The sequence below is a fragment of the Erinaceus europaeus genome, chromosome 16, assembly GCF_950295315.1.
Source record: "Erinaceus europaeus chromosome 16, mEriEur2.1, whole genome shotgun sequence".
Taxonomy (NCBI): domain Eukaryota; kingdom Metazoa; phylum Chordata; class Mammalia; order Eulipotyphla; family Erinaceidae; genus Erinaceus; species Erinaceus europaeus.
Window position 1 is genome coordinate 74995477 of NC_080177.1, and position 15513 is coordinate 75010989.

At 36.3% G+C, this 15513-nt stretch overlaps 1 protein-coding gene across 4 annotated transcripts in view; it reads left to right on the forward strand.

Moving 5' to 3' along the window:
• The window catches only part of MIPOL1 (mirror-image polydactyly 1), a 265158-nt gene that overhangs the window by 53290 nt on the left and 196355 nt on the right, over positions 1-15513 (forward strand). For 2 of the 4 annotated variants that reach the window (XM_060175449.1, XM_060175451.1), the window contains exons 5-6: positions 13856-13936; positions 14862-15093. In XM_060175449.1, coding sequence (XP_060031432.1) covers positions 13856-13936; positions 14862-15093 — 313 coding nt within the window. The remainder of the gene's footprint in view (positions 1-13855; positions 13937-14861; positions 15094-15513) is intronic. The other 2 variants (XM_060175450.1, XM_016187534.2) reach the window with 1 other exon arrangement.

Genomic DNA, 15513 nt, shown 5'->3' on the forward strand with positions numbered 1-15513 from the left:
CCCTCTGTCTTCCCCTCCTCTTTCCATTTCTCTTCCTATCCAACAGTGAACTACATCAACAATAACAATAGTAACAACAATAAGGCTACAACAACAAGGGCAACAAAAGGGGGGAAAATGGCCTCCAGGAGCAGTGGATTCATGGTGCAGGCACAGAGCCCCAGCAATAAACCTGGAGGCAAAAGAAAGAAAGAAAGAAAAAAAAACCTCTATGAAGTTTTAACTGTCTTTGTAGACTCTCATTATTTTTACCAACTATTTTATGTTTCAAGAAGAGAGGAAGGATGAAAAGTTGCATCACATAATGTCCATTTATACCAGTTAGATAAAAAAAATAAATAAGTATATAGATTAGATACTTCTGGAAATCCAAGGTTTTGATAACATGAAAGTAAGTAATCAATGTGTGTTAAACTACAGGACTTAAATAATCTTTGATCATTGTTTTTAGTAGTGGTACATTTTCTATAAATGAGTAAGAGAACTTATTTTTCCTCATTTTAAAATAGATGGTATTTTATACTGAAGAACCAACCAATGCATTCATAACTAAAAAAAAAAACAAACATTATTGTATAAAGAATACAAGTTTTAGAGCTAGGTAGACCTGGATTTCAGTTATCTACTTTCGTACATACTATTTCTATCTGAACTTGGGTCTGTATTTCCTTTTTATTCTTTTTTTTACACCTGAGTTTTCTCGTGTATGTGGATAGTGATAACTTCTTTAGGACTTTGTAAAGATTGTGTATAGAAAAGACCTACTTCAATACCCAGAATAAGAATGAGTTTATTTAATGTGAATTCTTTTTCTTTTTTCCTTTTATTAGTTATTTAATATAGATTTACAAAATTGTAAGATAATAGAGGTACAATTCTCTACAGCTCCCACCAGAGTTCTGTGTCCCATCCTCTCCACTGGAAACTGCAGTAGTTTTCCCAAGATCACTGATACGGACTGATTTTTTTAACTTTCTCTCTCTCTCTCTCCATATATACCCCCCCCCCCATTTCCTCAACAGTCTTGCCTTCACTTCCCTTCTAGTATGTGAATACAGATGCTTAAAAATACAGATGGTTGTCAAAGCCTTAATAAGCGGTGATGGTTACCACCGATACTCCATCTAGTTATGAATGTGAGGTCTATTAAAAGTTTTAAAAGTATTATGAAATGGAAAGAACAGTATTGGACTACTATTTTTTAACTTCACAAGAAATCTGTTTTGTAATATAATGTTTTAGTATCATTAATGGTAGAGTTTATATTTAGTATAGTTGACTGACTATAACAGAAAGTCATTATGTTATTAAGGTTAAATCTAACCTCGTATATTGAAAATTCACCTGTAATCAGAGTAGTGTGAAAACACCAGTGTATCTCTTCATTTTGGGAAGTGTGAATTTAAGAGGGCATTTTTTTTTTTTCATATGCAAGAGAGGGGGAGTTAAGAACATGTCTGAGAACTGATTCAATTTACTATTTATTTCCTTGTGACCTAACTTACTGAAGTCCTGGGACCTTAAGACTATCTGCAGTCTTTGATAAAATAGTTTTAGAAGTACTGGAGCTCACCAACCAGGATGGTTTCATTTCTAGAGGAAATGCTAAGATTGTTCTTAAAGAATGATTAGGTTCACGATACTATATAGATTCATGATTTAAATACATGGGGTTATGGATGTCTTTTTAAGCTTTATATGAGTGATTCTGTTACTACTCTAGACCCCAGTAGTAAAGCAGAGTAAAAAACGTTTATAAGGACAACTTAGTTTCCTAACGGGCTGTAAAGTTTTGTTGTTTTATTTTTTGTTTTTGAATCAGCCGTATTTTGAGATTCATCATTTCTGATATGATGGTTCACTGTTGTGATTTTATACCATCAACTATATATTGTGACATTTTTAATTTTTTTATTAAAGTAGAACTGTGCTACAACATGGTATAAGTTTAAGTTGTGCATCGTTGAACAAGCATTTTTTCTAACAGATAGCTTTTGTAGAGCAATTCCAAGTTTACAGTAAAACTGAGTGAAACCTCTGAGTTCCCATAACACACTAATCACAGAACCCCAATCTCAGCATTTTCTGCTGTAGTGATACACTGATACAACTGATGAACTTACTCATGAATTATTAATATAGTAAAAGTTTATGAAATAAGAGGAACTTTTTTTTTTGCTTAAATAAAATTTTTTAAAAGTGTTTTAAATCAGTTCATGCTATACTCTCCATACTAGGCATCATTTCCCCATTTTATATCAAATGATAATTACTAAATGAATAAACATGAAGAGGAAATAAATTTCTTTTTGCTTCTTTTTAAAAAAAATTATTTATTTATTCCCTTTTGTTGCCCTTGTTTTATTGTTGTAGTTAATTCTTGTTGTCATCAGTGCTGGATAGGACAGAGAGCAATGGAGAGAGGAGGGGAAGGCAGAGGGGGAGAGAAAGGTAGACACCTGCAGACCCGCTTCACCACCTGTGAAGCGACTCCCCTGCAGGTGGGGAGCCGGGGCCTCGAACTGGAATCTTTATGCTTTGCACCACATGAGCTTAACCCGCTTCGCTACTGCCAGTCTCCCCAATAAATTTTTTTTTAATATCATCCCTTTACCTTCATTTTTATACTGTTGATATAAGTTTCTGTTTGTACAACTTGTGACTAGCTCTCTTGATTAAAAAAGAAGAAAGTCCGAGTCAACTTGTAATATGCAAGTTCTTGCGAATGTAGTCAGTGCTTCCAGGGTTATTTCAGGTGATTGTAAAAATATGATGTTGATTGAAATTAAAAAAAAAAAAAAAAAAACCTGACTTTCCCAAAGCTTGTGCTTTTCTTTCATTTTTCCATCCTGAAGATTATGAGCTCATTCATAAAAATCTTATCTATTTCTGGTTATGCTCCTTTCATCCCAAAGCACTTCCTAGCACACATCTTTGTAGCACAATTATTTGTTGTTGTTGCTGCTGAGGCATCACTGTTAGGGACTGACTTTTTTAGCAGAAAGAGAGCGGGAGAGACACCGCAGCATGGCAGCTTCCCCTGCTCTCACCGCACTCCCGCGTTGTGTGTTGGGCTCACATCTGGGTTGCAAAATTGACAAAACAATCCCAGGTGAGCTATCTCACTGGCCCCACAATCTTTAACATAACCGCTACTTCTAATTTTATGGAAACTAGAATTTTTGCTTTTTTATAATTTAATTGCATTTTCGACTCTAGGGTTATTGCCGGGGCTCTGTGCAGGCACTAGGAATCCAGCGCTCCAGGCGGCCATTTTTCCCTTTCCTTTTTCTTTTAGTTTTTATCAGATAGAGCAAAGAGAAATTGAGAGGGGAGGGGGAGGTAGAGCGGGAGAGAGAAAGTTAAGACAAGTAAAGACTTGTTTCACTGTTCCCGAAGTGTCCCCACTGCAGTTTGGGAGATACAGGACCCCAACCCGGGTCCTTGCACATGGCCCATGTGCGCTTAACCAGGTGCCCGGCCCCCTGTTTATTATTTTTTTTTATATTTATGATTCTTTTAAAAAATCTGTTCTAAATAATTTGTGTTCTAGTACTTTTTTTTATTTTTAATCATATGGGAGAGAAGTCGGAGCATCACTTGGGCTCAGGCATCACGAGAACAAACTGGAAGCCTCAAGCATGCAAATCCTGTGCTTTATCAACTGAGCGACCTCCAGGGAGGCTAAGATGAATCTTAGGGTCTCAATATGTGTCATTGTTCATGTGGTGACTGTAAATTCCGACATCGCTAGGCCATTGGTTTTGCACATCATAACCAAGAGGCATGGGTGTATGAACTGTTTTGAAGTCCATTTACACAGTTGGTGCAGGCTGACTGGCTCGTTGTGGAGCACTTGCAGAGGTGACTACATGAGTAACATTTACGTATATCTATCTGTTGGTTATAAATAACTGTTAGGGGTCTGGTGGTGCGCACCCGAGTAAGCGCACGTAGTCCGAAGGTCAAGGACCCCACTTGCAGGGTGGTCGCTTCACAAGCGGTGAAGCAGGTCTGCAGGTATCTTTTTCTTTCCCTCTCTATCTTCCCCTCCTCTCTCAATTTCTCTCTGTCCTACCCAATAAAAAGGGAGAAAAATGGCCGCCAGGAGCAGTGGATTTGTAAAGTTTCTGGAGGTGAAACAACAACCAAAAAAAACCCTGTTAGTTGAATTAAAAAGGGAGGTATCACCAAATCAACCTCTAGTGTGTGTGTTTTAATGAAAATAATTTATAAAATTAAGATAGTCTTTTTTTTGCTTCTGCTTTTCAGACATGAAAAAGCCAGCAGAAAAAAATCAGACTACAATTATTTTATAGGAATTGGTTGCAGTCTGAATGGTTGAATTAAAATACTCTTATCTGTGCCTTTTGGTATAATTGTCAATCCTGTCAGTTGATGAAATTGTGCTGACAGCATATAACTTAAGAAAGTAATTATTTTTGAAGATTCTGTTTTGAGTTTAAGGTGTTTGTGTGTTTTATGCCAGTTTTAACATATCACAACTTTTAAATTATTTCAACTCAGAATGGCTAGTGGGTAAAAGTGGTTAGTTCATGTTGATGAAATTATGCTTGTGCAGATATTGAATGCTAGTTTTTGTTGACTAATATTTTAAATTAACAATTAAATTATTTTTTAATTTAGTTTCACTAGCTCTAACTTATGTAATTTGATGTGCCTTAAAACAGTATAATATCTGTTGATTTATCTAAATATAGAAATAGAATCAAAGTTGAACAGATGATGCCCTATTTCCCTTCTTTAATATTCCACGTTCTTAGACTTTTCCCTATGAAAATTTTAGGTTAATAATAATTTATTATTAATATTGATTAATACCGATCCCTAACAGATGAGGATATGTAGAGTTTAGCATTAGTTTACTGAAAAACAACAAACATTAGAGGAGATATGGTAGGGACAGTGGAGTAAATATATATTCCTTAGGGATTCAGACTTGTGTGTAAATTCTAACATTTGGACTGTGGAGTGTAGCATGTTTTGCCTCCCATAAATCAATGTAAGTATAAGGAATTTATACTTTGAAAGATTTCATATCTTAAGTACATTGGATAATTGAGTCTGTATCAAAAAGAAAAAAAAAGAAAGAAAAGGTTTCAAAACCCACAGCCACTGAAGTCTCAGTTGCTTTTAAGAACTTTAAGTAAAATATATATATATATATATATATATATATATATATATATATATTATTTTCTGCCCAGCAAATTTGATAGTTTCCTTTCAGTAGTCTTCATGACTCTATTTTATAATCAACCAATACAGCCTTTAAGATCAGAGCGAGGCTGCATTAGTCCAGGTAAGTAGAGCAAAGACAAAACAAAAATTTTCATTAAAAAAGGAGTCCTTGATCTCCTGAGAATGCAGTGGAGACTTGCACCAGAGACTTCCTCTGCATTTTTAATAGGCCATTTGCTCTGGTAAGATGTCCTATATTAGTCCTTTATTACTTTTTTCTTAAAGTCTCTGCCCTTCCCCCAAGACCTTTGAAATGAACATATTATAATTCTTTTTTTTTTTCTTTCACTTAGACTTTTTCTGGTCTCAGGTATTTATACATCTTTTTTTTAATGAATGTTTTAATAAAAATGCTAACTCCTAACTAGGAATTGATAAAGCTAGAGGAAAAATAACAAGGTATTAGTATAGCAGTCACAGTTGATTAATGAAACAAGGACCCTACTTTTTCTTTAATGATTTTTTTTTCTAGAGAAACCAATGGTGAATTTGAATAAAACACATCATTTACATAGAAAGTTACATAATGATACCATATAGAGTATAATGATTTCCTAAAACCTTGTATTGAAAGTAACCTGAATTACAATGAGAGATAAACAGAATATTTACCCATCCCTTATGAGCTGCTGCTGATATGTAAATTTATTCTTCTACTTTGCACAAATATACTTTTGAGCTACTGCTTAAACACTTTGAGGTCCTTAGTCAAACAGTTTTAATGATGCTTCCACTATTATGAAAGTGTGACATTTGATGAATGTCTCATATAGTTTTGATATCTGGGCACATGTCAACAAAAAATTAAACATGGGTTTGTCATGCAACACCTAGATAATTTATAATTTTACTGTTTATATCCATCTTGACATTTTTTTATCTGCCAAAGGCAGGTTTCATTTGGAATCTTAATCTGAGATTTATTTGGTGGATCTGGAAATCATAGCGAGGGTTCCCACAGGAAATGGTCCATCTACCAACAGATTAAATGGCAGCCCTGCAGTTGTTAGGGAGCTCTGCATTTAACACACATGCATACTCATTCAGTCAGCACTGTGGAGAAAAATTAAAGTAGTAACCCAGGTTTAGGAACAATGTAGCTAAAAAGTCCCATATTTGCTGAATGACAAAGGGTTATATAGCAGCATTTCATTTTATTATTCGTGCTTGAATTTCTTGTTTGCTCTGTTGAGTCGACTGACGAATACTAATAAATGCCTGCAACAATCCAGACGAGAGATGCCTGGCAACAGAGCTATGCGGTGGACCTCCCTGATCTTCTCCAGTTCACAACCTGACCTTTTGAAAAATTGGCTGGGCTAAGCTGCAGAATTTGGGTGTAATGGTTATTGTTAACTCCAGCTTTAGGATTTATTAATTTGTGTGATCAAGATTTACCTATACTTCAAAGTTTCAAAAGACCAAACACAACCATCCATCCATTAGAACTAACATTGCGTTTCAGTGATTTCCACTTATTATCTCACTGGTGATTCTTCTATTTCGCTTTCCAGAATCTAGGGAGGAAAAAAATGCCCTTACATGAGAAGAAAAGCTCATAGGCAGAAAATCTGCTCTTTTCAAGACATATGATTGTAAAAGTTAACTTCTTCTATGCATGATAAGTAAAGTTGTTGAATTCGTGGGCAGTTGGCAGATGTTCGTACTCAGCAAACAAGACATAGATAATTATGGATCTAATTTGGATAGAGAAATTTAAGACAACCTAATTCATTCATATTTTAATTACTTTATGTAAATTATTCTAATAGCAAGAATACTTGGGAAAGGCTAGAAATGTATGGTCGGTAACAACTTCGTTCATATCATTGGGGGGATAAAAAAAGGATAAAGATTGCTTTTGTGCTAACCAGGTTTCAGGATGACCTTACAATCATTTCAGCCTAAAAAACAATTCTGAATGGTTTCATTAGGGTGTTAGTAGTTTTACAAAGCTTCAATGTATGTTGTATGTTCAAAAGTTAAAGTCACTTAAACTTAAAAGATTGTACTAGTATAATAGAGCTTAATTTTTACACGAAAGTCTGAGCTTTTCCCTAATAGAATGAGTATTGATGTGTTCATAATAATTTTATACTGGATGAAACAGAAGCTTTTAAAGTTTGATTTTGTGTCACCACTCTGAATAATTATTGAAAGAAAATATCAAAATTCCAATACTGTAATTTTCATGACTTAACTAGTGGATATTTTGGAAAATGGCATTGGACCGATTTATTGAATTGTTGTGTTTTTTGAATTCTTTTTAAAATTAATTCGCTTATTTTACTGGATAGGAACAGATTGAGAGGGAGAAGGGAGACACATGCAGCATTATTTCACTACTCATGAAGCTCCACTCACCTCCCTTATTCCCACCCCACCCCTGCAGAAGGACCAGGGGCATGAACCTTCATCTCTGTAAGTGGTAACATGTTATGTGCTCAACTAAGCACACCACAGCTCCGCCTCTAAATTTTTTTAATCAGAGATAAAAAATAAACCCCACTGCTATTTTTGTAATGCTTATTTAGATGTATAAGCTGTAGTTTATTTTGTATATCTAACCTTTATGCCTGAATGAGTAAATGTACAGTGCTGTCAGTTTTTGTGATTTTCTAGTTTTATAAGCCGTTGTAAAACCTTACTTCAGTGCCGCAGGTTAAGCGCACATGGCTCAAAGCTCACAGACCAGCTTAAGGATTCCGGTTCGAACCCCTACCTCCCCACCTGCAGGGGGTCACTTCATAAGCAGTGAAGCAGGTCTGCAGGTGTCTTTCTTTCTCTCCTCTCTCTGTCTTTACATCCTCTCTCGATTTCTCTCTGTCCTGTCCAACAATAATGATACCAGTAACAATAATAATAACAACAAGGGCAACAAAAGGGAAAAAATAGCCTCCAGGAGCAGTGGATTTGTAGTATAGGCACTGAGATCCAGCAATAACCCTGGAGGCAAAACAAAAAAACAAAACAAACAAAAAAAAAGAACACCTTATTTCAGTACCTTACAATTATGTCCAGGCTTTTCCTCTGTGTGTGTGTGTGTATTTTGATTTCCCCTCAATATATATATATATATAGTTCTCCTTATTGGAAACAAATAAAACTGTATTTGTATTGTCTAACATGGTAACAACTAGCTACATATGGCTTTGAGCAAGTGAGATGTTAGCAGTTTATTTGCAGTCCAATAAAATTTAAAGCTACAGGGTTTTTTTTTCTCTTATGACTGTTCAAATAATGAGTAATTAAAATAGAAAAATTAGTATACAGCATCCAAAACAATTTTATACTTTTAACCCATAGATCTTAAATACCTGATTTTCTGAGATTCCTAATTTAGTCTTTGAAGGGTGAGTGCCTACGATTTTATGTCATGTGCTAATATAGTGAATGCTGAAATTGTTATAGAAGCATGCTGTTTAAAAGTTGTTATTGAATTAATCCTCTGGGATTAAATTTGCAGAAACATACTGTTGATTTCTTCCTATAGGATTTGATCTCCTTTACAGATTATTCAGTAATGTCAGGGTTTCTAAAGTTTGAAGATCCATTATTTCTGAATTTATTAGTTTTAGATTAATATAACCTAGTGAAGCCTATGTTAAACCATTAATTAAAAGCTTTCATCTTTAATACCAAAGAGAAACAGTGCTTTGTGTTTCCTCAGTAGATGAGGGAGCATTTTATTTGTTCCTATTTCCATATCTTCTAAATGTTCTGTATGTTTATTCTTATTATGTCTTAATAAAATATTTAGCTTTTTACAAAGCTCATTTTATAGCTAGTTGTATTCAACATTTATTCTGTATGTATTCTGTATTGGCAACTTTCCAAGAAGTGCCAATTAAATAATTTAACTCATTAAACTATTAAAATAGATAGGTACTCCTCCTATTATGGGTGTTTTATTGACAGGGAAATTGATGAGAGGTGAAATAATCTAAAGTTCATACAGTTATGTGAAGCTAGAAATCAACTCTTGCAGTCTGTTTTCAGAAGTCACGCACTGCTTAGAAGATCTCATTATACTGATGTTTCACTTAGACAGTCTATCCTATACACACTAGGATTGCTATTATAAGACAAAATCTTCTGCTGTCTTTTCTGTTTTGGGAAGCAGGAACTCATGGATATATCTGTATAGGACACTGACCCTTAGACCGCATAATGATTATGCAAAAGACTTTCATGCCTGAGGTTCTGCAAGCCCAGATTCCATCTCCAGCACCACCATAAACCAGAGTTGAGCAGTGCTCTGGTCTCCGTCCGTCTTGGTCTCTCTCTCTCTGTCTCTCTCTAAAATAAGTAAATATTTAAAAAGAAAAAGGAAGCTAGCCTCTATCCCTCCAAAAAAGGGGGGGGGGAATAAAAAAGAACTATTTAGTACATAAAATAAATAGTACTTATACACACTTGTAGAAAGGTTTTTAACTTATTGAAGAATTGGCAGAAATTATTAAGAGCCATTAGTATTCTTATTATGTTGAAATTAATGTTTATATAGAAAAATCTAGAGTGGCTGAAAAAAGGCAACATTGTCTCCTTGAATGTGGAATATTTCCTAAAATGTAGAATTTCCACTGCATTAAATGTATACTCTTAAAGTAGAAAATGTCCTATTTTGATATTGTAATATTTGAATGATAAGGAATATATACAAGTAGGAAGGACTAAAGTTGAAATATGGGGGGGGGCTTTGTATTAACTAAATCAGATGTTACAACACAAGGAATACTTTTTCCAAGAAATGAAAAAATGTTTTCAAAGAAGTTGTGACCAATTGTTTTAGCATGTGTTGGAGAACACACTCAACAAATGTCCCTTCTGTCCTTCATTTTAATTCTAAAAGCCCCTATAGCATATAGTGCTTAAGCCTTGTGAAGCAAGAGGTTCATTTATTTGAATGTACCTAAGTATACTGCTTCCAGTCTTCTTTTTCTTTTCTGGCCCTAAACTCGCAGGTAGCTGGGATGTTGCTATTCTGAGTAACCCCAGTAGGATCCCTGGAGACAGTTCCAGCCCAACCACTCTGAAGAAACAGCTCTGTAAACAGAATTGACCCCCCAAGGGACCATCAAATCCATTTACACAGATACCAGTTGTCACAAACTATTTACAAAGCCAGACAGAACAGAATTTCCCAGCCTCTAAGAATCCCTATTTGATTCTAGCCATTTCCTCACTTCTTTATAGTAGTTGTGAAATAATAGTTCATTTTGGCTATGAGTCATGATTTCTTGGGTAACATCAATTTAAGGGAGTATGTTATCTATGAACTAATAAATAATTATCTGGGGAATTGAATTAAAAAATTCTACAGATTGCTTTCCTTGGTTATGTAGTAGTGTTAATACTAATTTTTAAATTGGGAAATGAAAATTTTGATGGTAATACTAGTACTGAGTTTGTTGGAAATACAACTTTCAGAAGTAAAAAAGTAAGTTTGTTAGATCATGAAAAATAATCCATTGGCAACATGAAAAATCGCTAGATATGGGATCTTCAAGGCAGACAGTGCAGCTGTCTGAGGCATATAGATATTAAGACTAAAGGAATATTCTCGAAACTCACCCATTTTGCCCCAGTGACTTGTCTGCCTCTAGAAATAATAGTAGATGACATTTGGGGGCTATTTGGTGGTAGTCTTCTACTATATAGTTTTAAAAAATAAAAATATTTGTTTTATTTATTGAATAGAGACAGAAATCAAGAAGGAAGGGGAAGGCATCCATTCTTAAAGTGTCCCCCCTTCCCCCCACCAAGTGTGGGCCAGGCACTTAAACCTGAGTCCTTGAGCCCAGTAACGTGTTCAACCAAGTGCACTACTGCCTGCCCCCCCACCACTGTGTCATATTTAATGGTAGGATAAATTTACTTGGCAGTGACTATATTCTGTAGCAACAGCAAAAACTGGGCACTATCTGGTTTTGAATTATTAAATTCTTATGTTCAAATATTAGTTGGCCCATGAAAGGACCAATAAGTAAAGGCATTAATAGTCATCATAAAGATTCCCAGGCATTGGAGGCAGAGCAGTTGTGCACCTGTTTAAGTGCATGCCTGACCATGTCACGGACTCAGGTTCGAGCTCCACCCTACCCCCCACCCCCAGCAGGGGAGAAGCTTCACTAGCCATGAAGCAGGTCTGCAGATGTCTACTTTTCTCTCTCCCTGTCTGTTCTCTCCTCCCCTATCAATTTCTATCCTACCAAAACAAAAATAGAAAGAGAGAGAAAAAGAAAGGGAGAACAAAAGAAAGAAAGAAAGAAAGAAAGAAAGAGAGAGAGAAAATGGCTGGCAGGAGAAATGGATTCTTAGTGTAGGCACCGAGCCCCAGCAAAAAAAGAAATTCCCAGGTGTTGAACTCAGAAAATAAAATTAGTCTTTGTAGATTTATGAATATTTTGATGAATATATTGATAATTTATTCTCTAAGTCCATATGAAAAAAATGATTTTAAGTAATAATTTTCCAGTTGTGATGATACTGCAGTGACTTTAATTAAACACAAATAAGTTATTAGAGAAGATTAAAGCTTTCATCTCAAAGCATAAGGGAAAGAAATAAGGAATGGCATAATTGAAGTTTTGACCTTTCATGTATAAAGGTAAGAGTGTGAAAAAGAACTGACAACAATTTTCTTCTAAGCTTTTATCGTGAATCATGTCTGAAACAGAAACTCTCAGAAGGCTAGAAATGGACCTACCCTATGACCCTGCAATTCCTCTCCTGGGGATATAGATAACCATCCCAAAAGCTCTGTGTATACCCATGTTCATGGTAGCACAATTTGTAATAGCCAAAACCTGGAAGCAGCCCAGGTGTCCAACAACAGATGAGTGGCTGAGCAAGTTGTGGTCTCTGTACACAATGGAACACCACTCAGCTATTAAAAATGGTGACTTCACCATTTTCAGCCCATCTTGGATGGAGCTTGAAGAAACCATGTTAAGTGAAATAAGTCAGAAACAACTGGGTGAATATGGGATGATCTCACTCACAGACAGAAATTGAAAAGACCATAAGAGAAAGCACTGAGCAGAATCTGGACTGGACTTGGTGTATTGCACCCAAGGAAAAGACTCAGGTGGGTGTGTGGGGAATAGAGCACAGGTCTTGGAAAAAGATGACAGAGGACCTAGTGGGGGTTGTATTGTTATATGGAAAACTGGGAAATGTTATGCATGTACAAACTATTATATTTACTGTCAAATGTAAGACATTTATCCTCCAATAAAGGAACAAAAAAGTTGTTGCATTGAGCAACATACATCTCTGACTTTGAAGATTATCCCAGGTGAACGCTACTGCTTAACTAAGAGTTCAGGGGGTCACAGAGTTTAGATTTGGCATGTAGAGAGGCCCCAACGACCACAGGGTCTGTCTCTGAAACCACCTTATTCCAGAGTTCAATTTTCTGGTGCTCTTTTTCCTCTACTCTCACCTCATATAATTAAATAAATACATCATAGAATTAAATAAATCTTTAAATAGAAGGTGCTACAACTTTGTAAGCAAACAGCAGATGTGTGTGTGTGTGTGTGTGTGTGTGTGTGTGTGTGTATACATGTGTACACGTGGGTGGAGAGGACACTTGGCAGTTAGGAATGAGATCTGAAAGTAGATAGATATGTAGAATTAGACCAAGAAATATGGTGTAGGTTGCAGATAATAGCATGTGTGGCCTGAAGCTGGTTAAAGGGTCAAGACGTAAGACCCTGTAGAGCTTTGGAAGAATCTTTGTGTCTTATAAACTGGAGAATATAGGTCTCAGTAGTCAGCTTAGGTCTTGCTTTTATTTTATGGTGAGATCGACCACCACTGAGAGAGACCAGAGAATCACTGTGGCACTGAAGAGTTTTTGCTTGTTTTTGTCTTTTTTGTTTGTACACAGAGCCAGAGATTAAACACAGGGCTTCTTGCATTCTATTGCTGCCCATCTCTCTGGTGCTGATAACTACTTAGAAAAGAATTATCTAGGGGGTGGGAGTGGGGGGAGCAGTGATGCACGTAGTGCAAAGCACAAGGACTCTGATTCCAGCCTCCAGCTCTCCACCTGCAACCCCCACTAGTTCCTCTGCCATCCTGTCCCAGGACCTGAACCCTCCCCACCCACCCCAGAGTCTTTGACTTTGGTGCAATACACCAACTCCAGTCCAAGTTCTGCTTAGTGTTTTCCCGTCTGATCATGTTTTTCAACTTCCATCTATGAGTGAGATCGTCCCATTTTCATCCTTCTGTTTCTGACTTATCTCAACAAGATTCCTTCAAGCTCCATCCAGGATGGGGTGAAGAAGGTGAATTCACTATTTTTAATAGCTGAGTAGTATTCACAAGCGGTGAAGCAGGTCTGCAGATGTCTATTTTTCTCTCCCCCTCTGTACCTCCCCCCTCCCCTCTCAATTTCTCTGTGTCTTATCCAGGTGCAACAGTAATAGCAACAATGGGAAAAATGGCCCCTAGAAGCAGTGGATTCGTAGTGCAGGCACTGAGCCCCAGTGATAACCCTGGAGGCCAAAAAAAAAAAAAAAAAAAAAGGTATTATCTGCTGTTAATAGTATAGAGGCATATTTAATGTTCCTTTCTAAAGTTTTCCCATTCAGATTTTCAGGATTCAGTTTTACTAACCTAACCTGGAAAAGTTGCATAGTGGATATCCAAAGCAAACTAAGTAAGCATTTTAACATGCCACTCACCAACTATCATCATTTTAAACCATTTTAGATCGCTAAAATGTTTAACTCAAAACAATGTAGTGTTAAAAATTTCATAGATACAATGACCCTGGCTGGGTCCATGCTCCCAGAGGGCTAGAGAATGGGAAAGCTATCAGGGGAGGGGGTGGGATATGGAGATTGGGTGGTGGGAATTGTGTGGAGTTGTACCCCTCCTACCCTATGGTTTTGTTAATTAATCCTTTCTTAAATAAAAAAAAAAATTTCATAGATATTTCACAGTATGAAATATTCCAGTATTTCCCCTCCCTCACATTCTTCCATCATCCTTTATTTCTATTTCTTTCTCTCTTCCTTTCTATTTTATTGGATAGAACAGAGAGAAATTGAGAGGGGAGATGGAGTTTAAGAGGGAGAGAGATGGACACCTGCAGACCTGTTCCACCACTAGTGAAGCTTCCCCCCTGCAGGTGGGGAGCAGGGTGGGCATTAAGATATTTATCAGAACCTCAGTTTCAAGTATAGTTGAAAAATCACCGTCCTAAATAGCCACTGGGGTGGAGGTAGATGGCATAATGGTTATGCAAAGAGATTCTTGTGCCTGACGCTCCAGAGTCCCAGGTTCAATCCCCTGCATCCACCATTAGCCAGAGCTGAGCAGTGCTCTGGTGAAAAATAAAATAATTACCCAGGGCAACAGAACCCATCTATAAGATGGGAATCCCTGGATTTCTACTAAATTGCCACTGGTTGTGGTTATGGAAATAATAATGGCAAAACTAAACTATACATGCATATCTCATTATCATAAGAGAAAAACTTATAAGTGCAAATTCAAGTCTTTGAGAAAACGTATTGCCACAAAATTATGGTGCTTCAAAAATCATGTTTTGTCTTTTTTTTTTCTTGTCTTAAATATAGGTAAAACGTATATTAATGATGAACAAGAAAATACAGAGAGAAATCAAAGTACACAGTCAGATGAGCCGTTGTCTGTGATCTCTAAGGGAATTGTGCATCTGAAGCCCAATGTATTGGCTACTGAAACCAAATATGAAGACTCAGAACTGCCAGAGCAGAGTTCAGGGTATTTAAAAGTGATCGGACCTTGTCTAAGTGAGGAGTCAACTGACTACACTACTGAAAAGCCCAGGTGAGTGCTAAGCAGTCTTACATGTAGCATGATTTGAAAGAACTTTCTTCTGCCCCCTCCCCTTTACTCTGTCTTTCTTATTTTTTTATTGGATCTAAATGAGGAATATGAGTAACTTGAGAAGAATTTGGAAAATCTACCTGTATTTTCTACTGTTTCTCTTGTTTTGATATGTATTTAAATTGCTAAATCTTAAGTGTGAATCCAGGCCCTGAGGTTTTTATTCTTTCCTTTTGAATATTGTTTTCTGTGGCTATTCATTATGGGTTTTGAAAATAGTTGTGAAATGCATATATAAATGAGATATTGACTGAAGCCCAGAACTGGTGAATCCAGTATTTAAAAAGCCTGAAAGAGTTATTTGGGGACCTGGTGGTGGTGCACCTGTTGAGAGCATATGTTACAGTACACAAAGACCCA